This window comes from Perissodus microlepis, chromosome 14 (assembly GCF_051167445.1).
Source record: "Perissodus microlepis isolate ML-2025 ecotype Zambia chromosome 14, ASM5116744v1, whole genome shotgun sequence".
Taxonomy (NCBI): domain Eukaryota; kingdom Metazoa; phylum Chordata; class Actinopteri; order Cichliformes; family Cichlidae; genus Perissodus; species Perissodus microlepis.
The window spans coordinates 8062267-8088850 of record NC_140474.1 but is presented as its reverse complement, the minus strand read 5'-3'; the positions used below and the strand labels follow the sequence as shown (position 1 = coordinate 8088850).

The following is a 26584-nucleotide window of genomic DNA, read 5'->3' as shown; positions in this document are numbered from 1 at the left end:
TCAGCTTAAGGTAATAACCGAGGGGGACACGTGCTATTAATATACTAGTGTTGTAGAAACTGCAAAACTCTGTAGCTTTGTACTTTCACATCTCTTTTGTTTATCATTGCTCTGTGTGAGTTTTCCTGTTAGAATTATAATCTATAAAACTGCAGTGTCCACATAGTATAAATACTAGAAGCTCTGTAGAATGGAACAAAATTGCAGCATGAGAGAGAGAGAGCGATCAAAAATATTAATATCTAAAATTCCCTCCGAGTTTCTTTCCCAGGAATTCTGCTGCATCCACCCAGAACAACCAGTGGAAAAATAGAAAAATGCTTTCCTTTCCAGCCCGCGGATGTCTGCATCCGTTTGAATGTTTGAAGCTTCACTGGGAAAAGACACACTCCATCAAGTACTTTTCTGAATGCAGCGAGTACATGTAACGCGTTACTTTGCATGTGAACTGATGACATCATTGAGGGCAGCCCCCCCCCTCCCTCATCGTCTCTCTATCAGACGGGCTGCTGCTGCTGAGCTCCTGAGGATACACAGCCCTGCCCAGCAGCGGCTTTGCCCATTTGAAGAGGTGACCTATGCATGCCAAGTAGTTCTAAGTCCGGGGATATCCCCGTGTTTTTGGTAAGTATGAATTATCTCTTGACTCGGTGCGGAGGGCAGACTTTGATTTTTTTTCCCTTGCTGCATCTGCAGATAAAATGGCCAGAATCACACGCTGTAGCCGCTAGTTGCTACTGTTGCTAGCTTCGACCGAATGGCTTTCAACTCAGATTAAAAATGAAGGATAATTAGCCAGAAGTGTAAAGCTACTTCAGATTACGAAATGTGCGGGATGCTGCAGTTTTTTTCTTGCCTTTCAGGACATAAGATGTTGGTGAAGATGTGATTGCGACACGGAAAGAAGTGTTTAAAATCACTACAAGAAAGGGTTAAATTATTCCTTCAAAATCTTCTTCTCCGTACCAGCATTGTCAATCAGAGATTCACATCTTCCTGCAAGCAACAGTTTGTTTCCTTAAAATGTTGTTTTTACAGCGATATGTTCGGTTTCTCCGCACGTAAAGGCCCGGTTCTCCATTCTACCGTAGGGGCACACATAGAAACGCACTGCAGAATTTAAACTTGTGCTATATTATCATTGTTTACATACATTTCAGATCACGCCCTGTTGTGTGGGCATCGACCAAAGTAACTCTTGCATCTTTGCGTTTTGTGCTTTGTGCAGGTTGTATTGTTTGAATCTCCATGTCTCCATGCAAGTGATGCACGGCCCCAAAAAACGGGAGCTAAAAAGAAAAGAAAGAAAATAGAAGATATCTAAAATGAGATCTTGTGGAGGAGTGAAACAGAAATGTTTGCTATTTTCTTAAGTTCACTGTCTGAAACACATGTGTCATATGCTTACCAAAAATGCCAGTTTTCCTACAGTGATCTAAACTATTCCATTGAAATGAGACTGGACAAACTAAGCTTATATTTAATTGAGAAAGACACATTTGAAACAGCTATTTTAGTGAATAAGTACCATGGCCAGCTGGTATAAGGAAACATCTAAGAGAAGCTTTCAAGTGGCAAATTCTTAAAAACAATTAAAGTTGCAGATAACTTTAAAATGGTATCATCTGCAGCATAGTGGAAAAGTAAGATTCAGATAATCTGGAGGGGCAAGGTTAGCATTGAATGATGGTAATATGGTTCCATGCATGGGCTCAGGAAAACTTTCATTTACTGAGGCAAAATGGAAAGCTGTTCTTTGGTCAGGCAAATCAAATTTTAAATTATCTTTTGAAGTCATAAGTCTTGTGACTTTTGGCCTAAACAGGACGCGGATCAGCCAGAATCCCAGGATTCTCAATAATACTTTGAGGCTTTGGTCCAGTATCTGCCATAACACTTTTTTTTCTTTGGTCAGGGAATATGTTTCTTACTTCAGCAAGAAAATAACAAGCCACATTCTACACGTATAACACCATAGCTTTATAAAAGAGTCTGGGTACTTAACTGGCCTGCATGTGGCCTGTGCACGAGATCTAAAAATATGTACAACATTAATGAAATGAAAAGCATCTAACTCTTGAGCAGCTGAAATCGAAAACATGGCTCAATAGGAAAATATTTTGCTTTAAAAAACTGCAGCAGGTATGCTCCTAAGTTCTCAGCTGCTTGTAGAATCTTGTTAAAGAGAGAGATGATCCTGCCACTGCCCTAACTGTTTAAAATTTGTGTATTTACAGAAAAGCTATAAAGCTTCTTAGTTGTGTCATTTGATAGGTAGGCCCAGTTGTTTTCTGTGGAAATGGGATTATAGTTAGTGAAAAGGAAATGTCTCTTTGTGATACATTTTTTTTCAGTGCAATTAGTGTCGGGTATAATTCTGCTAATGAGCACAATATGAATTCAGATCACACACTGAAGGGCACAGCTTACTCACCCAAGCTTATTCAGCTCAAATTTTACTTGTTGTCTGAGCCCTAATGGTTACACAACAGTTTTTAGTGTCATCAGCATCTTTGGTGTGTGTGTCTCATGACTTTATGTCTGTGGCTTGGAGCACATGGGGGAAAATGTTAGCAATTTTACAGTTATAGCGTTAGCGCTTCACCTCTGTCTTTTCTCCTTGTCTTTATTTTCTAGTTTAGTATGAGCATGGAAGATTATGACTACCTGTTCAAAATAGTTCTGATAGGAAATGCTGGAGTTGGAAAGACATGTCTCGTCCGGCGCTTTACTCAGGTTCGTATGCTGTCTGTGTGTCTGAGTCTGTAGCTATTGAATTACACAGTACAGAAGTGTTAAATTATAAGTTTTGCTTGTAATTGTAGGGCCTTTTCCCACCTGGACAAGGGGCTACTATTGGAGTAGATTTCATGATTAAGACTGTGGAAATCAAAGGGGAGAAGGTCAAGGTGCGCCAATGTTACATTTTTGTTTCCATTTATGTTTTGTAGCAGTTTGGACAGTTGCCTATATTCTTGACAATATTATGTTTTCTAGCTACAAATATGGGACACAGCTGGACAGGAGAGATTTCGCTCCATTACTCAGAGTTATTACCGTAGTGCCAACGCCCTCATTCTTACGTATGACATTACCTGTGAGGACTCCTTCAGGTGCCTTCCAGAGTGGCTGAGGGAGATCGAGCAGTATGCCAACAACCAAGTGGTGACTATATTAGTCGGTAAGAACTTTGTTTTGTACTTGAATAACTCATGCTTATCTTTGTCATCAGCATTGTTTGGTAAGATTTATTTATTTTTATTCTTGTCATTTTGAGAACGCACAGTCTTCTCAAATGCATCCCACACATGCTCGCATGCACTTATCCCTCCCCATTCTCATCTGTCTCATTAAACACCCACCACTGTTTAGTCAGACTGCAGCAAGCCAGACTTGTGGTTTGTTTTTGTTTAGTTTTGTTTCCCCTGTTGTTGACAAATTGTATATTTTTATAGGTAATAAAATAGATCTGGCAGAGAAGAGAGAGGTCCTCAGGCAGAGGGCTGAAGACTTTGCCGAGGCTCAGAGCATGCTGTACCTGGAGACGTCAGCCAAAGAGTCTGACAACGTTGAGAAACTTTTTCTCGACCTGGCCTGCGAGCTCATTCGAGAGGCGAAGCAGAACAAGCTGGATAACAGTGACTCTGCCCCAATGCCTGGAGAGGGTAAAACCATCAGTTACTTGAGCTGCTGCAACATCAATTAGAGAAAGCTCAGCCATGGGGCCGTTTTAACAGAGTAGCCATTGACTGTAGAGGTTAGATGACTGATCCCCAATGCCTCCGTCCCACTAAGATGGCATAAAGCCACATCTTAGTCTGGTCATTTCTAGTCCCATGCCTTTTTTAAGCTGTACAATGGAATTTATTACCTTAGTTTGGCCTTCCAGGACCGAGCATTTTAAGATGCTGCCATTATGGAGAACGTTTTTCCTCAGTGCAACAGGATGTAAAGTGTTTCCCTGATACAGCCGAGAATCTGAGTAAAGTTCAGTTTTATGATCCTCACGGTGAAATGGCAGGATTGTTTTTTTTTTGTTTTTTTTGTTTTTTTTCCTGTTGGGATTTTAGAATCCATTTTCATCAAATCAGTTTTCACCAGCAGTATTAAAATGAGCGAAAAGCTTTGCCAGGTATTTTGTTACAGATCCCACATAGTTTACAAAAGAATAATGAATCATTGGAGGTGATAGGTTAATGGTAACAATGTGTTTACATACAGTACATCTCATCGATTAACAGGTTTGATTAAATTGTAAACAAAAACGTTGCAAAAATGACCCTAAAATCTGTTGCACAATCGTTTATTGTCCACTGCAGTTTCTTCTGCTCTGAGATTTGTGTACAATTTGTGTAACTTTCATAATTTTACTTCTGAATCATTGTTTGCACCTGTCGTTACATACTGTGAAATATTAGTTCCCAATAAATGATTTTACCTGCTGCTAAAATGTGTTTGTCAAATAAAATAAACTGAAAAACACGTATAAATGCTACAGTATTCTGTGACGCCATTATTATTATTATTATTATTATTATTTTAGTATACTTGCAGTGCTTGTGATTAGTCCGTTTATTTAGTATGACGCAATTGGAAAGGCCATCATCAGCAGACTTTGTCAGCCGTTTATTTAAATTAGATTTTTTATTTTTGTTTTGGTCATGTTTTTCTTACCCATAGGCATAAATATTTCTGCCTCTGTTGTTGCTGCCTAGCCATGAAATTATTTGAAGGGTTATGTTAATGTAGTTTTGTATTACGTGTTGTATTTCATATGCTTTTATTGTAAAATTTTCTCAATTGTTCAGCATGGTTAACCATTTTTTTTGTAGTGTTTAAATTTATCTTTCCTATATTTGCCATAACTGTAAAGTACTGTATCGCACAATGCCATATACTGCACACTTATTTTTATTATAACATGTTGTCTTTTGTTGTACAGTAGTACAATTTAGCACTTTGCTTTTATAATTTTGTATTTTTCCATAATCCCTTTGTAAAACTAGCGAGCATTTTGTTTTGCCTTTAACAGCAGTTGCTTATAACTAATCCCTTGCATCTTCCTGTGAAGTCTCTATGGGAAATACAAAGGAAACACCATTGGGATGTTGTGCTTCTTTTCCTTTATGTGTACAAAATGATCCCTGGAATATTCTGTATAACATTAAACCTCTAAATACTCTTAAGATGTGTTTTTATGTTGTTTTTCATGAACATTTTATTTTGAAAATTTCGCCGGAAGTTTGGTGGACCAGTGCAGGAAGAAACCGACAGCTAGCTAAAACAACAGGTTGTAGTAGTTACTGCAACGTTTCTGTCTAGTAGGCAATTACTTTCCAGTACGTGTGGTACAGTCTTCACTGTGAATATATGTATTTAAATTTTCGTTAGAGCGTGAGACATTTTGATTAGTCATTAGTTTTGTTACTCATTCAAGTAACTTCTCTATCTCAGGTTAATATAGTTTTCTCCAACCTTATTGTCTTTGATCAATGGTCATGACAATTTGCATATTAAATTGACCTGAGCCCATTGGTTTTCAGTGGTGCTAGTTTTAGTGATTATGCAAACGTACTGTTTATAAAGTTGGAGAAGCCTGCATTTAGCTGAGACTGAAGAAGTCACTTAATTGAATAATGAAATGTTTCTACGTCCAGATGCACAGAATCAACTTTTAGGGATTTTCTTACCTGGATGATTGAGCGTGCATCAAGATGTTAAAGAATTTAAATGTATCTTTCATTACTAGTGCTGAAATTCTTAGTTTTAACTTTCGACCGGAAGTTCAACTTAAGGTCGGCACATTATGACGAAGCACGGCCGGAAGTAGCCATCAATGTAGCGTAACTTTGAGGACGTAACGAGTAGTTTGCCACTATTACAGTAATTAATATTTCTTCAGAAATTGGAATAACTATAGGTAGTCAAGCGCATAATTTTGTGACGTATTTCCGGCAATTTCACCGGTACTTAAGCGTGCCTAGTGCTGAATCATCATCATGTTTGACTTAATTAACCGCATTATGTTTGGCAGGTATCTGAAACGCTCTCTTAAGAGAGAAAATGTACGTAGTATTATTACTAGAATGTTTCTAGTGTAAATTCCGTATACTGAAAACTATACTAAACTATACTATACGTATACTAAAACCATCAGCCGCTGAGTGACCAACTAGAACTCAAACTCCCACCAGCCATTGCGAACTGTCTACAGTAGGAACCATCTGCTGTCTGCTCCATAAACAAGACATCGAGCTGACTGCAGCTAAATCAAACTTATTAAAAACATTTTTTAGACTTTGAACCTGATGTTTCCCGCCCATCTCCGGACAGCCTCAAGTCTGATGCTAAATTTAGGACACGAGCTGCACAGCAACACCTCTCTGGATCTGCTGACAGGGTAGTCTCACTTCCTTTCTTTATCGGGACAAGTCTTCCTCAATTATCCCACTGCAGACACAGACACACAGCTCATGGAACCCCGTTAATCATGCGCTGAAGACCAGTTTGTTGTGCGCTGAGTGTGACAGTTACAGCAATGAGGACTGGAGAGAAGGTTTTGGACAGAGCCGCAGCTACCTGCATCCTAACGTTGTGTTTTGTCTGTTTACACGTGACCGCTCTCAAAACGCAACTTTTTACCAGGCTGGGTGGGCTGCCTTACTCCACTGAGCCTCCAGTCAGCTATAAAACATTTTACTTTGATCAGAAGGTGAGTTTAAATTGATCAAAATGTACCTTTTGTCTTATTTTATACCTATTTGTCCAATTTTACACTGTTGTGTTCCTCTTTCACTTCTTTATCTTTCACTTCCCCATGAAATACACAAATTGTGCCTTATTGGGAGTGGATTTAATGGTGCAAAAGAGAAACGATCCCACTGCTTTGTAGATAAACCAAAGTTTTCTAAAAACAAACAAACAAACAACCTCATCAAATGATGCTTACTCTCATTGACCACCTTTTTATGCCACTACAGTATGTTACTTGATTGTTTAGTGTGCAAATAATCGTACCACTTGCTGTTTCTAAAATTCCCACTGCACTTAATTCTATAAGGTCCATGTGTTGTGTTTGCAGACAATAGGTGTTTTCATCTGGCTTCCTGTAGTGAAGGGAAAACCAAATCACAATTGGCTCTGTTCCTGCCAGCAGATCTGTAACTATCCTTCCTGGCTCCCTGCCTAAAGAGGTCTCTAGGGCTCAGTGAATGTGAAACATTTTACCTCAGGGGGGGTTGAAAGATCTTCACTCAGCTTTTACATGTTCCATTTATTTACTTTATAGAGATTAAGGTTACATGTAGCAGGTATGCAGTGCTACACAACAATCATCAGGTTGCTTGTCTCATTCTCCTGCCCTTGTAGTCAGGCTATGGAAGCTAAACCTCTGAATAGTATTGGACAATTTGGTGCACTGATTAGTCAGAATTATTATGACTTGTTCGCTATTGACCATAAAACAAATACTTTGATACACTGATTATTAGATGCTACACAAACTTAATAAAAATTATAATGGTTTCATATGTGCTTACCCCTATTTAATGAGGTTATATTTACAATAGCATGACAGTTAGTTAAACCCATTCCAAAACCCATATAAGAAAGTTACAATACTGATAAAAGTTTTGAGTGTTGTGGCAATTCTTTTAAATATGTGAGAAAAAATGGCAATGGCTAGGCTCTCAGATGTGACTGTTTGCTTTATAATATAGTAAATTAAGTCCTCTTTTTATGAATTGTTAAAAACATGGGAAAGTAGTCATGTCACTTTATTCTTTAGAGAATTATTACAGTGAACATTAGTCTGGGTATTTTTAATATTTAATAAAACAATGAACCAACCACTTAGTCAAGAACATGATCTACATGTAGACTAAGAAGAAAATTTGTAGATGTATTAATAAGTAGTAGTTACACACTGTAAATAATGTGTCTGTGCTAAAGAGTGTTTGGGTTAGAGGACAATGCTCCACACCTGGTCCCACCCACAGCATCCTGTGTAATCAGCCGAGCTGACAAGAAGATAAGGGCCATTTCCTCCTTTCTGACACCCACTGTCCCGTCTGATGTGGGTTTTTTAGCCAAGCAACAAAAGATTGTATGCTTCTTCTGGACAAATAGGACAAATGAAATCCGTTTACTGTAAACCACTTTTTAGTACTAGCAGGTAGTCTCTTTTAGCACAAAAGAAACATCAAGAAACAAGAAACAAGCCACGCTGATTTTTTTCCCCTTTTCTTTGAAACTTGATGTGAAGAGAGCTCCAGCATTCATCATCAGGAAATCCTCTTGACTGCAGTCTGCCGTTAGACAATGAATGGAAATGTCCTTTAGCATCCTTTTAATGAACCTTAGCGGAGCTTGTTCTTAAGTTGTTTCCCTCATGTCTCCATTTGCCGGACAACAGATGCAGCCTCCTGTCTTGTGAAGTTGTTAACATAGCGATCTCATAGATGTGCGGCACATGGTTTGAATTTTAATTCAAAAAAAACAAGTTGCTGCTTGGTCGCACCACATGGTGGCACTACTTACCAGGGTGGGGTTCTCTTATGAAACCAATCTCATAGGTTTTGTGATGTGCATACTGAGTGGGTGCAATTGATACAGTACTCACCAGGGGTTCTTTTGGTCTTAATATATACAGCCACTTTAGTTTTGCCATTTAGAGAGCAGTTTTTTATGTTTTTTTCTGCATTACTAGAGATTGACATGTAACTTTATAAAAGAAAAGCAGGAATAAATGAAAACTCACAAGGTAACTCAAATGCTTTTACCAAAAAAGTTTAACATTACACTTCAGTTGCACAATACTACTGACTACTACCTTCCTGCCAAGCTGCTGAACTTTTCCTTTAAACTAACTGTCTCATGATCCCCTCACACTTAAAGCACTGCCAAGTGTGAAGGAGTCGTGGGTTGAATGAACACATTGTGGCCCCAGAATCTTTTTGCTGTCATTGGCTCATAAAATTGCTGCCTCCTTTGTATCCAACGAGGAGGGAACAGAGCGAGAACGAGGGGAAAAACAAAACCGAAACATTTTGTATGTAAGAATGGGGGGCTGTTTAAAGGGTTGGACGACTCAGTAGCCTCATGGGGCCGTCTTCTCTGTGAAGTTGTTGGTTTCTTTCTGCCTTTGTTTAATAAAGAATACAGGAAATATGGTTGAAAGGAGAAGATATCCCAGAATCCCTGAGGTTTTATGAAAGGATATTTCAGAGCTCATCTTAAGTGGAACTAATGCAGCATCGCTTAAAGTGGCTCCAGCATTTTTAAATACAAATTGGGCCTAATTACCCCAGAATCCAACCTCAGAGCTGTCATTTCCAAACATCATAGCTGGCACACAGCCAGGTATCCAGTGATTACACCTACCCCAAAGCAGGCTCTGCTCACTGGACTGCATCCCCATCATTTTTGTCTGATGACAAGTGTGACCAATCCCCCAAAGGTTTTCTTTTGCCAGTTTGTGGATCAAATTACCAATTTTAAACCACTTTGAATGCTAATCACTATTTTCATATTTTCCTAGTTTCTGTCTATACCTCATGGTGCTCTTTTCAAGATGCTTCTCGCACAGTTGCCAAGTACAGATGCTTGTGATTATCTTATTTGTGATTGTGATTATATTATTTGCTTTCTTTTTAAAATTGTCACAGATTGACCATTTTGGATTCCTTGAGGATGGCACCTTCAAACAGAGATACCTTCTGTCTGACAAATACTGGCAGCAGCCTGGAGGACCTATTTTGTTCTATACTGGAAATGAAGGCGACATAACCTGGTTCTGCAACAACACTGTAAATATCCAGGTGTTCTCTAGTGTATTTGCGTTGCACATAATCCTCAGTCTAATTCAGCACCTGTTGTTTTCTCTTTAGGGCTTCATGTGGGAAATTGCGGAGGAGTTAGGTGCCATGCTGGTTTTTGCAGAACATCGTTACTATGGAGAGTCCCTGCCATTTGGACAAGACTCTTACAGTGTAAGTGAAGCTGCAGAGTCACGCGTGCACTAAGTCTAATTAAAATCTGATTAAATATGTAAGGTTGCATAATTTTTCTCCTTTCAGGGCTCTAAGCCAATAATTTCAATACAGCATTAACAAGAATTGACCCTTAAAAGTAGATAATTCTGCAGTCCCAAACACGTTCTTTTCCAAAAATTTTAGTATGGAGCTGAAACAAATTCTCATATCCAGTGCTGGCACTTCATTTTGAACATTACTTCAGTTGTTATTTGTTTGCATTTGCAGGACAGCAAACATCTCAACTACCTGACCTCAGAGCAAGCCCTAGCAGATTTTGCAGTACTGATTCAGAACCTTAAGGGTACTCTACCTGGTGCTCAGCACAGCCCCGTCATCGCTGTTGGAGGATCCTATGGAGGAATGCTCTCTGCCTGGTTCAGGATGAAATACCCCCATGTAGTTGTTGGGTAAGATGTTATTTCTGTTATTAGGAAACATTAAATAAAAATTTGATTCAGTACCCAATACATCATATGAATGTTAACAGCCGCATTGTTTCAACCTATCAGAGGAAGGTAAAGGGAGAATTCTTTAGACAGAGTGCATGTTCAATGAGTTTTGCCTTCATCTCCCAAAATGGGTGAGCAAATGTCTAACACCAGATGTTTATTTGAGCTAGCATGATTAATCTGTGCAGTCTGCTGTGTGTAAGACATTAGGCAGCAGAGCCTGACTTATCATTCTTTTGACTTCTTTACCTCTTTGTAATTGCCATTTTCCCCCAGCAAACATATTCACAAATACAGTGAAGACTAAATATTAAGGATGAGTGTGAATATGCAGTTTGGGTCATTTGGAAAAAGAAAAAAAAAAAGATTTTGCTTCCTCTTCTATTTCAGAGCGCTGGCATCCTCTGCACCAATATGGCAGTTCCCTGGTATGGTGCCATGTGGAGACTTTTACAAAACAGTAACACGAGATTTTGCCAAAAGTGGCATTAACTGCGATGCAAACATCAGAAAGTCGTGGAAGGCTGTAAATAATGTTTCTTCCTCAGGTAAGTTGCTGTCAGAAATATTCAAACATCCATTTTCTTCAACCCAGTTAAGGGTCGTGGGTGTGCTAGAGCCTTTTCCAGCTGTCATAGGGTCAGAGGTTTGGCTACACCCTGGACATGTCACTACTCTGTCGCAGGGCTGTCACAGAGAGAGATGGCCATTTGCACACCTACTCACACCTACAACCAATCACCAGAATCACCAGTTAACCCCATGCATGTTTCTGGACTGGGGGAGAAAGCTGAAATATCTAGAAAGAACCCAGGCACCACACAAGAAGACCTAGCCTGGATTTGAACCAAAACCTTCTTGCTGTGACGCGACAGTGTTAACCGCAACCCCACAATGTCAACACTGAAACCCTGTTCCTGCGCTTATCCAGCCATATATGATTTAATATATTAAATTGGTATGTTACATTTTTTGATGAATGGATTTTAGTGGTCAGATAGTTTATTGGAGAGACTTTCCAAAGGAGAAAACATGAAGGTTAATAAGCAGGCACTGGTTCTCATCTACTGTTCTTTTGTGGAAGGGGCTTCTAACTTCCTGCATGCTTGGTAGGGTTCACTGTTGTTAGATTTTGTTGTTAGTATTTCTAGCTCAAGGCTAAATCAATTATGATAGTGGAGGCATGAAAGTGTTCAGATAGCCTGTTATTTGTCATTTTCATCTGAAATGGATTTTGGAGAAAATATTCTGAATAAATGTTTTTTGTTCAGTGATTCAGAAACAGCAGACAGATGGATGATGGTTGGTCTATTGTGTGAATTTTGGCTGCCGTTTTTTTTTTTTTCATTTTTTTTCTTATATGAGTCCCCAAGCAAATGTCTCACTGACTGAAAACACTTTGAGTTCCACCGAAAATGATTTTTTTTAAGTGGTTACGTTTACCTCACAGCTATGAATGCAGTGCTGTGAAAAAGTATGTACCCCCTTCCTGATTTCGCTCTCTCTAGGTTAGGTTTAATATTTGCCCCCTAAATCTAATAACTGGTTGTGTCACCATTGGCAGCAAGAACTACAATCACACCTTTGTGATAACTTACAATCACTGTGGAGGAATTTTGGTCCACTCTTCTGTGAAGAATTGTTTTAATTCAGCAACACTGGAGGATTTTTAAAGTCACGCCAAAGCATCTTAATTGGATTTTGACTGGCCCTTCGGAGGTGGACTCACTGGTGTAATTTGGACTATTGTCCTGCTGCATAACCTGAGTGCACTTGAGCTTCAGGGCGTGAACCGATGGCTGCACATTCTCCTTTAGGATTTTCTGGTAGAAAGCGAAATTCATAGTTCACCTGGCAGGACTTGGTGAGGCTAGTGAAATTGAACAGCGTGCCAGAAAATGTAATTAATGACAGGTATTTTGTGATTTTACATAAGGCCTGGTAGGTTTGCATAGCTTTTTATTCCCTTAAGAAATGAAATCATCACTTAAAAATTACATTTATTATTTACTAAGGTTATCTTTGTCTAGTATTTGTTTGATGACCTGAAACATTTATTGTAACAAATACACAAAGGCCTAAGAAATCAGGAAGGGGACGTGGCAGCACCACAGACCACGCCCCACCACAGGGGGCAAATACTTCTTCACAGTACTGTATGATAATGAGGCTTTTTGTGCCTATTTTAAATAATATTTGACTACACGAGTCTCCAATCTGTCACCTAAACCAAGATTTGACTTTAAACTGATGGATATTTTCTTAGATATTTTGTCCCATTTTAGTATACGCCAGTGTCGCTAATGCAGTAGTGAAATGAACAGTATCATTCACATTAGAAGAGTTATTGAGCTAATGCCGTAATTGTCTGTGAAGGTTCTCAGTCAGAGTTATTGAGATTTTTTTCTCTGTTTACTCAAGCGTCTGGTCTTCAGTGGCTGTCAGAAGAATTCAGTTTGTGTGCCCCTCTTAAAAACAAAAACGATGTCCTCACCTTCAAGAGCTGGCTTCAAGAGACCTGGGTGAATCTGGCAATGGTGGACTACCCGTATGAAGCTAATTTCCTCCAGCCGCTGCCTCGCTGGCCCATCCAGGTAAAAGCACCCTCCTGCAAAACACTCTGAGATCCAAATTAGTATTCTAGTTATCACTATTTAAATTTGTCACAAAATTAAATAAAGGCTTTGGTTAAGCTCTATATTATCTATCCCTTTATATGACAAATGGTTTTTACTTTATTGCACCTTTGAATTGTGTTTGTCTTTGGTTAAGCGCCTAATTTAGCCCAACAGCCTGCCCTTAATTGAAATGAATGTGCGATTCAGCCGATTGTGATACAAGTGTTTGTTGTGGTCTTCCAGGCTTTTGTTTACAACAGCTGTCAAGTAACTTCATTAATATTCATAAGGATCTTGTTTCTTTTAGATTTAAAGTATTCTTTAGATGAGCAGCTACAAGTAAGCCGCTATTCTTTTCTTCTGTCGTACCAATAGTGCTTTCATTTGCACACTCCGTCAGATCTCTGAGGTGTTCCTGTTAGGACGCTCACATGGCACTACAGAAAGAGGTCATTTGCCCAGTGCAGCTCGTGAGGCCATTGAACAAAAGTTCACTGGTCCCCTTTAAATGGGGTTGTAAAAAATACTTAACAAGACTCTTAATGGGGAAGAATAATTGCTTTAACAGTAAGAAAAATGCATCGTGTTTATTTATTTATTTAATCTCGCGGTGTTGTTGACATGACAAAAAATGCCATTTGTTTTAATGTAAAAGAGCTTGTGACATTACAGCGGCTGTTTTCCCGAGGCTGATTGACTTGAGTGAAGTGTATTCTACCAGTCACCTTGGCACGTCACGTGTATAAACCAAGCTCCACTGCTGACCCCCGACTCTGTGTTTGCGGCGGTTCGTACCCTTGGGAGTGGTCCGCGCATACTTTAACTCCTTCTCTTGTGGGGCATTTTTCGTTATTTACCATTTGGCCAATGAATAGATTGTGAAGCATCATTGTAGGTGAAATAAACACTAAATGGCCATTTGGAGTTGTTTTGGCTCTTTGCCTTTAATGTATGCGACCCCTATGGGTGGTTTAAGCGGTTTAGGCAGTGGGTGCAAAGAGGAGCTTTTTTAATGACAAAGCTAATGTGATTATCTGAGTGAGTGTGAGAACGGGGTATTGAGGGCTTAGAGGAGGGAAATCTGTTGGCAGAGATGAATGTATAAGCCTAATCCTATCTGAAAAGTAAGGAGAAGATGCTTTAGAGCTATTGCGGTGTTTTTTTTTTTTTCCACAATATAAATCTTTGGTTGGACATGTCTGTGGCCCTCCTCATCCATCGACCACCAACTCCTCCCCAGCCTGCAGACAAAGGCCTTAGTAACAGACTCCACACTAGTGCAGCTCCCCTCCAACCTCCAACCAAGAAAGCCCACTTTCTCTGCTGCACAAAGAGTCCAGAACAACAGCCAACTCTACTGCTGCAACCATAACAACACAAAGTGCGATCAGACAAGAGCTAAAGCTAAAATATTGATCATTCACGCTATTAATTCTGAAAGTCAACCTATGGTCACACCAAAAATAGTTTAGGACAGCAAAACCTTTACATTTTAAGTTCTTCAAATCATTGGCTTTAAGTAAATGGATTTTTTTCCCACTAGTGCCAAGATTAGAACAATAAATTCAAGTTCATTCTGGGGAATTTCATATGCAAATCAGGCGCCACCACTTTTTATGTGGAAAAACACTTTATGGGCTACAAGAAAGCAATCTTTAGTCCTGTAAACAACTTGGATGTGCTGATGGGTTTTTTTTGGGGGTGTTTTTTAAGAAGCTTTTATGGTGTAATGTAATTAATTGTTTTCTTGTTTGGCTTTTTTAACATGTTTTAAGGTGGTGTGCAAGTACCTCAGCTTCGATTCTACTGTGTCTGACTACCAGCTGCTGCAAGGTGTCGCCCAAGCAGCAAAGGTTTACTATAACTACACCGGAAGCTCTCCCTGTCTAAACACATCACAGACAGCAACCAGCAGCCTTGGCTACCTCGGCTGGTTTTACCAGGTGCATAAAACAGCGCGGGGTTCAGTCATGTCATGCTGAATAAATCGGTGCACAGAGGTGTGAGTGGGCAGCTTTTCCTGTCACAATGAATATGTATTCAATCCCTTGTCCCCAGGCCTGCACGGAGATGGTGATGCCCATGTGCACAGATGGCGTGCAGGACATGTTTGAACCAGAGGAGTGGAACTTCCAGGCCTTCTCTGATGAGTGCAAAGCCATGTTTGGTATCAGGCCACGGGCTGACTGGGCAGGCACTGTCTACGGGGGGAAAGAGATCTCCTCTCACAGCAACATCATCTTCAGGTAAACATTGCTTTTAAAATACCAGATTTAGGGATTTCTTGAGATTTTAGGATTTGTCTAGGGATGCAAAAGTAAGTTAAGTTCAGATTCTGACTGCCTTGTATTGCAGGTAAGTCCACATGTGGGTAGCCACGCAGGGAAGACACATGTTAAACCTAAATGGCTCTGAAAATATATATATATGTCAGTCTTTAATCTCAGCACTGACAGATAAGACTGCCACTGGTTCAGTCACTTCAAAGTATTCTTGTGCATTCACAGAATTATCAGATATTAGAGTACAAAGACACTTTAATGTGTCCATGGCAGAAAATTCCTGGCTTAACTATTGCTAGCTATCAGCATTGTTTCTGCTTTCACATTTCAGTAATGGAGGACTCGATCCATGGTCATCTGGTGGAGTGACTTCCAACATCTCACATTCTCTGGTTTCCATTATGATTCCCGATGGAGCCCACCACTTAGACCTCCGCTACAGCAATGACCTTGATCCACCTTCAGTCCGTGCTGCCCGGGCGTTAGAGGTGAAGTATTTTCAGGAGTGGATCAAGAAGGCTAAAAAGGCACATAGAGCTGCACCAACCGGCTAGTCTCCAAAAGCAGCACAGTTCTACCCAACGAGGATATTCATGATGTCCAAGATTTAGCTTTAAATTGTGCGACACTTTTTTGATTGTTTTGTGTTTTGTTTTTTTCTCGGTGCTTTATCTATCACGATGCCAAAGTTTGTTTTTTCTCTGACCAATTTAGAAACACTCCGCTTCTTTGGGTCAAACATTAAAATCTGAAGGGCTTGATGACAAAATGTACTGATGTTGCTGGAAAAACAATTGACCTGTTTGTCATGTACAAACTGTTGAAAATAAAGCTGCAGGGTAAATACATTTTGGTTCTTTATTTTTGCAATCGCATTATCATCATAATCATCAAAAAGCTGCATCATTCTCATTTTGTCTCTCATGTAAAGTTTTCTAAAAATACCCATAAATGTCTCTCTACCTCCAAAACTCACATGTTCCTCTTTTGGAATTTATTGCAAGTTTATTGCAAATTTAGAGTTTCTGTTTTTTTTGTCACGCTTGTCAGTTAGCCGTGGTTATTATTCAGGCATCTCTTAAAGTTAATGTAATATGCAGATTAAAAAGTCTCAGAGGAAAATTTTGGCACCAAATACAAAGGCAAGGCATTTTTGAAGGCTTTCACTGCACTTGGTGTAATATGAAGCTTAATCTGTTTGCTGTTCACAGGAGGACACTGCCTTCCATGCATTTTATCATTTTCTCAATACGCTGGAATTCTCAAATAACACTGCTTCTAATGAAACCGATTAAAAAGCTCCAGGTTTACTGTCGTCTAAGCCTTCATATTATGTTTTGAGCACTTACAGATGTGCTGTTGCCGAGCACACCCTTTGTCATATTTTAGATAGACTGGGGACTTTAACTTTCATTTCCAGCTCTCAAGAACAATTGCACGTGCTTGAGATTTAATAAAAACCCAATCGGAGGAGGCCAATAAAGTGAGTGGTGGGAGATTATTGCAGTTTTGCCTGCTGACCTTACCCCTGCAGACCAACCTGTGGGATTCCCCTCGACACGCATTAATTCACTGGCTGCCATTAAAGCACTAAATTGTGGCACCAAGGCAGCCTGTAGACTCTGGTTTGTCCCCCCTGCAAGTAATATTATTAATACAATTCCTGTGGTGCCAGAGTAGTTGAGAAAGGTTGATGGAAGGTTAAGAGTGAGGCGGTGAGTAGTTGCAGGAATCAGTTGGGATCCAAGAAGCTTTCTGTAGTTCTGTGAACTGGCTTTTTACTTTCTTCTTCTTTTAAAATGTCAAGATAAAAGACTCAAATGTCATGAAAGAACTAAGACTAAACTCCACCGCCGCTAATGAAAACATGTCATCCTGCTTTGTAATTTTCTTTGAACTACTCTCTCCAATACTTTTTTTAAACCTCTTCTTTTAAAGCAAAAGCCCCTGACATGACATGACCTTGTGATGCAGATGGGAAACATGTCCTGCACTGGTATGTGGGTTGATTTTCAACCAGGAGACACAAAGCCTGACTTTTCAGTGTTTTGTCACAGGCTTGACTGAATTTCAGACGCCTCGGTAGAAAGAAACATGGCTAAACATGGGGGAGGATGGGGTCTCGGCCACTAAATGCTCTCCTTAAACCTTTCTCAGGACTTTGAGGGGTCATTAATTTTGCCAGCATTTTCTACGTCTCTGACACTGGCCATCAATCAGAGCTGTTTTAAGTATTCAGTCAACCCCAAATTCTGACTATGTCCCTGCTCAGACAGGGACCACACACCAGTAGGAAGAGATTAAGCCTGTGCATGTCACATCACGTTGTAGTGAGCACCTCACTCTCTTGGGGTTGGGTGCTGCTGAATAAGTAAATTCCCAGAAGCCCAGAGGGTGTGGTGGTAATGTTTAACAATATCTCAGCAATACGGAACAACTTGCGTGTTTTAGGAAATTTATCTTCCTCCCGTATTAAAGTTCAGTGGTTTAATAATTTGTCTCTAAATCTTGGTATATTAAAGGACTCTAACAAATAATGTACATTTGGAAAAGTCTGTAGGAATCAAAGCGTCACTCGTTTTTTCAGTATATATATATTTACACACACAAACACACACACACACACACACACACACACACACGTATAACTTTTTGAGCTGCTCTGCTCCAGCCCCATCCCCTCTCACCCTCTCAGCCTTTATTCAACAATAGAAACTTGTTTCCGGGATCTGTGCGTCAGGCTCTGTCATGTGAATGACCCACCAGCACAAAAGCCAAGACCCCCCGACTTGGAAAAAAAGGGGGATATAGCTGCCATGACTGTGATGATGTCACTTTGCCAAAACTGTGCCGTTAGCAAAGAGAGGAGACAAAATCGGTTTGGGCAGGCATTAAAAGCCCCTGCACTGAATGCATATGATGCCCTGATACGGCTGCAGCTGTTTCCCCCCGTTTTTAAGATAAATTTAAACTTTTTTGGACAACAGATGAAATTGCTCATGCACTTCACAAGTTCTTGTTTTTTTCACATAGTTGGCAGTTGTATAACAAGTAAGATAGTCTTTGTTTTGTATCCACCTGCTGTTCTAATATTTTTTTCTTCTAGATTTGTGTTGTGTGGCTACAGATAATTAGTGCTATCAGTATCACTGGCCCTTTTCTCCCTGGAATTACCATAAGAAAGAATTTGCCACCACTTTAGACTTTTTCATGTCTCAAAAACCCTAATGAGTCACCGCTTCACCTCAAATGGATCTTCTGAAAGAGGAAGGATCTTCACTTGTTACCTTTTCAGTTATGCGCCTCCAGCATCACTTCAAATAATTAATGAAGCTTTAAAGTGATTCAAGGATGTGCCAGACAGAAACTGCTGCATTGCCTTGTAAACCGAAATACTGAAAAATATAAGCAGGGTGAAAAAGTGGCTGCCAATTTGATCACTCCAAAAAAAAAAAAAAATTCCACTTAAATTCTGATAAGTGCTGGCAACTTAACGATCTGGCTCTTGGACACATCCTCCATTGTATTCACTGCTGGCCAAGAAACTTCCTGTAAATACGTTATTGTTTACAACAGAAGTTTCATACCCAGGATTTCTTAAGGTCAACATTTCTTCTGGCACACTAAGCCTGAACTGCACTTTATTCCCCTTTAATTTAACAGCTCCGGCAGCTTTTCTAGTTAAATCGACTGTTCATTATTGAGACCCATTTTACGAAGGGGCTGTGAGGTGCAATTTAATGAATCTCTGGCACAAAGCTCCCTTTCAGTGCTGCGCGAAGAATAGAGGCTATTTAGACCCTGTAGGGCTTTATGTCAAAGGCAGCCCATAATAGTTGTCAGGCCAGGGCAGAAATTCCCACTGGCCTGGGAATGCACTAGAAATCAACTTTTGCCATGAGCAGATTAAGACACAAGCAAGCAGTTGGGAAGATTCTCCCATAATGGCATCTGTTTAGACGCTTAGATTTTCCCACAGACAAAAAAAAAAAAAAAAAAAACTTTCCCTGTACTGTAATGTTGTGATGTGCTAGCTGTTTGTCCCTGTGCCTAAATGAAAATTAAGGTTATAAATACATTTTTATTTGGGTATCCACACAGGAAACAAAAATATAAGTGTATTTTTCCTTTTTTATTTTAGTGTTTGGAGAAAGACGAGAGGAACGTGTGAACAATGGTGTCGGCTAGTTGAGGATTTGAAAGTTATTTACATTTTTTCTTTTTTGGGGGGGTTTAAGCGTAGTTTGTTTGATAGTCATGAACGTAACAAAGGAGGATATTGTTGTTTAAGTCTAACAGAGATCATTTTGTATTACATTTCTGCCTCCGTACTCTATCCACCATGTTTTTTTTCCTTCTCACTGTAACAGTAATATCCTCGAGTTTCATGAAAGCTTTTTTGGTTCAGAGCACACACAAACAGTTAAACTAGAGGGGGAGAGTTCTGACAGAGGTTATTGTCCTCGGCTCAGCAGGGAATTTCAGACAAATCCCTCTTAGATGCAGGTGGTCGGGCACAAGCAAAGAGTTAAGTCCAGCGGTCCCATTGCCCCTCCTCTTTGATGTTCTGACATCATTTGTCCAGCCCCCCGAAAGATCTCCTTACTTTCCTCAGAGCGCGTCACTTCTACTCTGGAATGTTTACAGGAACTTCATGAGCAGCATCAGGACCAAGTTTTTATCAGAGGAAAAAGGGCATGCTGTGAAGAAATTTTGGGTTCAAGGATCACAGTGGATGCCACAGGTGTAGCTGCTGGGCTCAACAGAGTAATGGCTGTTCAGACTGCAATCATGAACCCTCAGTTCATGAATTTCTGCTTCCCTGGCTCTGTGATGGAGTATGATGTGGAAAAAAGTCTTGATGGAAGTCTCCTGGGCGAGACAGAAAATGATGAGGACTACAAAGAGACGACGAGGGATTTGTTGAGTTTCATAGACTCAGCCTCCAGCAATATAAAGCTAGCTCTGGACAAGCCAGTGAAATCTAAAAGGAAAGTCAACCACCGGAAGTATCTGCAAAAGCAGATCAAAAGGTGCACTGGCATTATAACACCAGGAAATGCTGCAGAGGCCCCAGTAAAAAGACAGGGTTCTCCACTGACTCAGCCAAGCACTTTGCAGAGCAAAACTCTACCTAAGCGTGATGGTGTTCAGGCCAACTTGCAGAGCAAAAGCTTGGCAGCTCTCTTCAGCCCTGTGAAGGATATAAGGGGTGAAAAACCCAAGAAACCACCGCTGAGGCATCGCAACCTGCCCCCTTCTTTCTTTACCGAGCCTGCTAATTGCTCCAAAGTCAGTTCAACATCTGGGATGACGCTGAAGGACTTGGAGCGAGGCAATCCAGAGGCTACAGAGTTCTTTGAGCTCTTGGGGCCCGATTACTGCAACATGGTCAGCGATCAGGATATTTATCAAGGCATGCCTCTCCGGGTGCAGCCAGAGTTGGGAGGGCCAGATCCAGCTTCCTACGATACTCATCATTTAGTTGGTGGTCTCCTCTACTCGGAACCCTGGACTAGCTGCTCAGGACCCTCTAAAAAAGTAGGGGAGAGTCTGCGTACAGGCCCAGCCCAGCCTCCTGTCTACTGTCAGTCGGAGGGTGCTACGGGGCCCATAGAAGACAATGCGCTGTGCACTTTAGCCTTTCCAAACTTCTTCGCAGACTGCCCCATACCTCAGGTCACCTACGATTTAACTGGTGGTTATAACAGGGCTAATTATTCATCTCTATGAGAGGCTGACAATTCTTTTGGCTTATAATATGCAGATAATTATGTTTAACAGTAGTTTATCATATCAGGTTTGTTGTGAAAGCAGTGTTGCAACTGGAAAACATGTAGTATCATCCCTACTCAACAAAGTGTGTCATGCAATTACTTCCGGAAAAAAAGTAACTGGATACCAAGTGCTTCTTTCACTCATAGTTTTTCCACTTGTGATAAAAAGCTTCACACATGTATATGATTGCGTCTCTCTCAGGCAATTTATATTGCAATCGATGAAAATGCATTTGATTCTGGCTATGCTGTTGCTTTAGTTAAGTTGTCCACTTGAGAATGTGCAAATCAGACTACAGATTATAACATTTATATATTTTACAAAAATAATCACACAAGCAGCACAAATACTTGTTGGTTTAGTCCACAAAGCATCTCTTTTTGTTTTTTTATATATCATAGGACTGTTTGACAAAACAAATGGAGCACTTTTCCTGCTAGTAACATTTCTGTGCAGCAACATAAAAGGGACTACTAATTTTAATTTTAATTTTCAAACAGTAATGTCTGATGCCGTGTTTGCTTGATGAAGTTTTATAGCTCTGAAGTTATTTTCAGCTGGAAGAATTTCACTTGTGCCCTTTTGTCTGTGGAAAAGCCTTTAATGTATCTAGCTATTGTAATAAGAGGAAATAAAGCTGGCCTTTATTACTGTGTCTGGTTGTGTTCATTGTGGAAGGCGAGGTTTAATTATCATGAAAAAATGAGGATACAAAGCAGAAAACGTCCATGACTGAAGATGTATGTTTGTAAAATATAACAGAGTTAATCTGTATAAAAATACACACACTTTGCTGCATGGTGCATTTTTACAATTCTTCTGGGGCAGATGCTTGGAAAAACTATGTGCTACATTTTGTTGACAGAAAATAATAAAACCTATGAAAAGCTTCACTTTACCTTTGTGATTTTGAAGTAAACACAATTACTAAACATGTAACATTGATTACTTTGCACTACCACTGCACTGGAACATTAGGTGGAAAAATATCTAAATATTGTCATTTTGCCCATATGTTTAGTTTAAGTTGACTGGCGATTTAATCTTGAAACCCTTTAAAGCATAACCTTTGCACAGGAGGTCTCTGGAGATTTGAATGCCAGAATCCTCTTAATGGTATACAGCGTTACCTCCCTCTGCTGGCTGCTAAAGGTTTATTCATTTGCATTCTAACATCGAACCTCATCCCGGCCCAGACATTTGTCTTGAAGTATCACTCTAGAGTCTGCATGAAATGACAGGGGTTGGAAAAAAAACAAGATTTAATATGAAATTGTGTCATGAAAAATGGTGACTTCGAGGGTCCTGTAAACCATAGCGGAACTCTAGGGTCTGCAAACCTGAGCGTTCTTTAATAGAACTTGAACATCCTTGTTGTTCTGGGGTCACAAATACTAGAGACAGAACTGCAATTACTCAAGATTGTTTTCGAGGACCCAATAAAAGTTTTGCCGTGACATTGAGGCATTTCAGTGCAAGGCGAGAGATGAATTTGAAGTCAAGGAAAGTTCTTAAACTTTTTTCTTTACTCATTTTGTCCCCATATTTTTTAAGCACAATTACTGATTTATTTTTACTTCAGTAACCATGCACAATCTGTCTCAGCTCTGGTCTCTGTCACACTTACATGTACACACATGTAAAAGCTATTCATCTCTTGGCAGCTTAGATCGAATACAAGATTTGGACACAATTAACCCCAGTTTACTGACCACAGTGGACTCATTTTCTCAATTTTCTAAATCAAAAATATGTCTTCAGTCTGTAAGCAGGTATTTAGCAAGTGCGCTAGATGGCAGTATTGTTCTGTTGAAAACCCAGTGTCCACCACTCCCATCCAGACACCAATGATATATGGCATTATGAATGTAATTCTAGCCTCTTATGCTGAGTTGTTCCGCACACACCTGCTCATAAAATGAATCTGTCATGATTTAGTAAGCTGCACTGGAATGAATAGTTGTAAAGTAATTTTTTAATTTCTTGGTCTTTTTTCATTTTTGGTTTAAAAGAATCCTCACTCACCACCAATAAGCATAAACAATTATGGTGCATATATCCATTGTAATGCACCCTCTACTATGAAGCTAATATTGTCTGCCAGTCTTTTGTTTTACCTCCTGCCAGTTGAGTTTATTGGAAACTGGTCAACATTACCCCCTGCCATACGTGGGGAAAAACAATATCTGGCAACTTGCAATACAGCAAACTATGCTCACAGAAGGCATATGGATTTTCTGTCTCTGAGTTAACATCAACTGATACATTCAGATTAGACCCCTCTGATGATGGAGCCACTGCTGAAAGCCTCGCTTTCATTTGTGGCACACAGGAGTAGCAATGTTTGTCAAAGGGATTAACAAGATCTGTGTTAGTTCTGACCTGAATACCAAGAGGCAGATATCTTGGTAAACGAAATAACAATCAGCAGATTATCTAGCATGGCGTGTGATGTCCTTTAATGCAAAAAGGAAAAACAAAAATACAGGAGCTCATAATGTCAAGTGCATGCACACATATGAACTCAACAGAATCTGTATTAAACAAAACCCTACTGCAGAAGTTCAATTTCCAGTGTGCACAATAACGTCTGTGCAACACTGGAAATTGAGAATCTACTTCCATGTTTGCCCTCTCACTGACCTTTCACAGCTTGTCCTCGTGTCTTGTTAACACCACAAGGCTGAAAGCACTGTGCAAGATGATATTCACGAGCCTTTTTTACCCCTCTCCATGACAACTTTTGTCACTCACAGAATAACCATTGCATGTTTACAACTGAGGGCAAATAAATACTATAATAGTAAGACTTTCCATGTAGGTTGCTGAAGCATCACCATTATCTTAAACTAATTTTCAGTTTTACAAATTATGTAAAAAAAAATGCTGGATGAAATTAACTGAGAATCGCTCCTCGTATCAGGTTATAGCCTATTTGCTTGTAAATATTACATATTTATTTGACATTTCTCTCAAATGCAAAGTACTATATCTTTAAAAGCCCATCTATATTTCAATGTCAACAAGTGCCTTTCTATTACCAGTACAGAGAGCCACTGATGTATTCATTCTTCCAAAGATTTCCTCTCTAAGTCTTCAAATAGATCTTTTGCCTGCAACAAACTGAACTTTGAATCCTTAAATTTGGAAATGCTATTTTATCACAAAGCATGTTGTAGGCTGCTTCCCATCTTTTCAAGGGCATCATGCTGCAAGTTCTTTAAGGATTGTAAACAAGGTCAGTGCTGAGAGATCTCTTCACAGTACGCCCTGCAGTTCTCACATCTTATTTTGCAAGTGCTCAACCAGCGGGAGCAGTTAGAATTACAATCAGAAACAGGTTTACGTACACATACGAGGAGTGTCAATCAAGAAATAGAGGGTAACTAGTGTTTATGCAAATAAAAACAAATGAACATACATCTACCGAAAAGACAAGTGATCAGTTAACATTCATTTTAACTCATGGGAAATCCCTGCCTGACCCCTTTTTTGTCCATGTTGTGAGATTAAACAAAACAGTGGTTTGCTTTCAGCACAGTATATTTATTTCCATATGCATGTCATGTCTCACCGCTTTCCATTTAAGTCTGCATTCATTTTCAGTAGCTATGATGCACTGTTTTCTACCTCGAGGGTGTTGTGGGTATGCTTGCTTACATCTCTGTGTTTTTGTCAGTGTGATAACAACTGCAAGCTGTGCAGCTGACAAAAGTCTTGGCTAGATTAAAGACAATACTGCCTCAAAATTCTTCATCGCCAGCAGATGCTACTCATATTGAAAAACAAAACTCTCGCACTGAGAAATATCAATCAAAAATCAACTCCCTGCTCAGATGACAGATTTTGATATCTGCTGCTGCTGTTTTGACCTTTCACTTAAAACCTGGGCTGTCAAGAGGCTGCAGAAAAGCCAAACGATAGCGTCACTTTAGTAAATGCAATTATGGCTTGGTGTTTTTTCTCGTGTCTTAATAATTAACACAGAATAAACGCAAAATATTGCACTACTGATCAACTCCATATACACACACACATACACATATATGTGCGTGTGTGTTACTTGTTGAGTCCCTTTCACATTGAACAACCCATCCATCCATCTAAGTCGGGTCACGCTTGGGGGAGCTAAGTATCCATAGCATGTTTTAGCCAAGCAATTTCCTCAGGTTTCCCCACTCATAGTTGGTCACGCTCCATCAGAGTCACAGCTAGAGATTTTGTGGCTCTTGACAACAGCTAAACAGAAGCTTTAATACAATGAATATCCTGGGTATTTTCCAGGGGCCTGTCCAGCTCTTGGCCCCCTAAATTATTCAAGGTATGTGTTTGTGGTCAGTAAACACTAACTGATGTCACCCTTGTTGCTTCAGTTTCTGCTCCTGTATTTCAGTCAGTATTAAAAGCAAAGGATGACAGGTTGAAAGAAAAAAGAAAAAACAGATGTGGATGTACTTTAGATTTTATTACTAACTGGAAATCAAGAAAACCTTCTTGATGTTGTCCTACCACATACTCTGCTTGATGGGTCGAGACTCATCAGTTTTACTTCTGCGCCAAATCTTTGACAATGTGAACAACAGCACCACATTGTTATTTTATAACCCAAACTGGGCAAATGCTCCCTGCTGTGTACTAGCTTCCCAAACTTTCTTAATTTCCTGTCTTTGATAATTGCAAACGGAAGAAGCAGCAGGGTGTAACTGCTGGGCTACTCCAATACCACCTCAGGAGACACGGTCATTAGCCATTTCCAAATATGCCAAAATACGCCAAATAACACATTTTGACAGGTTTGGCATATTCCCGTAGCCATCTCATCATTTTCCTCCGGGTAAAAAGCATGCCCATGCACCGTTAACAGGAATAAACGCAAAGTTTGATAACTGCTGTAATTGCTCTTAATGAGGAGAAATACAGACTCCTTTATAAATAAATAAGACATTCGCTTTAAATTGATGTACGATTGCTCCGAATGACTTCAAAGACAGACAGCAGGGCAGCAGCTAGAATAAAGATAGCTTCAAACGTACAAACAATTAGCTATGTTGCTTTTAAAACAGCTGTCCAAAGCAACTAGACTCTGTGTGTTGCCTCACCCGAGTGTTCCCAGATAAAACAAATCACAATTGGTTATTTATTTATTTGTCTGTTTGTTTTATTTCTCTGATGTTCTCCAGCACTGTGCGGCAGAGGTTGGTGTTAACTGTATGAAAATGAATTGAGGTGGCAGTCGATGTTCAGTAGCTCTGTGTAAATAAAATTCCATGTAGATACAGCAACAGCATGAGCTGTGAAGTGTCTTTACTGACATCGTTTACCTGATGGGCTGGCTCTACATGTTCTGTTACTTCCTAACAAAGGGGAAAAGACAAGCAAAACAGAAACAACACTGTTTATACTAATGTTAATGAAACATTTTC

The 26584-nt window shown here is 39.8% G+C and overlaps 3 protein-coding genes across 4 annotated transcripts; all 3 read left to right on the top strand.

Moving 5' to 3' along the window:
• Positions 1-468: 468 nt before the first annotated feature.
• rab30 (RAB30, member RAS oncogene family) lies at positions 469-5186 on the top strand. 2 transcript variants are annotated; one of them, XM_084950059.1, is made up of 5 exons: positions 469-624; positions 2643-2736; positions 2826-2909; positions 2998-3181; positions 3456-5186. In XM_084950059.1, the coding sequence occupies exons 2-5, from the start codon at positions 2644-2646 to the stop codon at positions 3704-3706; spliced, it is 612 nt and encodes a 203-aa protein (XP_084806185.1). In that variant the 5' UTR covers positions 469-624; position 2643; the 3' UTR covers positions 3707-5186. The 2 variants fall into 2 exon arrangements, with proteins under 2 accessions (XP_084806185.1, XP_084806186.1); XM_084950060.1 differs by having other exon boundaries at positions 477-624; positions 2638-2736.
• Positions 5187-6187: 1001 nt separating this feature from the next.
• Positions 6188-16231, top strand: prcp (prolylcarboxypeptidase (angiotensinase C)). Its single transcript, XM_084950058.1, has 9 exons — positions 6188-6712; positions 9666-9806; positions 9888-9989; positions 10260-10441; positions 10874-11031; positions 12905-13077; positions 14877-15044; positions 15160-15347; positions 15715-16231. The coding sequence occupies exons 1-9, from the start codon at positions 6539-6541 to the stop codon at positions 15935-15937; spliced, it is 1509 nt and encodes a 502-aa protein (XP_084806184.1). The 5' UTR covers positions 6188-6538; the 3' UTR covers positions 15938-16231.
• Positions 16232-19988: 3757 nt separating this feature from the next.
• fam181b (family with sequence similarity 181 member B) lies at positions 19989-21816 on the top strand. Its single transcript, XM_084951959.1, has one exon. The coding sequence runs from the start codon at positions 20154-20156 to the stop codon at positions 21114-21116; it is 963 nt and encodes a 320-aa protein (XP_084808085.1). The 5' UTR covers positions 19989-20153; the 3' UTR covers positions 21117-21816.
• Positions 21817-26584: the final 4768 nt, after the last annotated feature.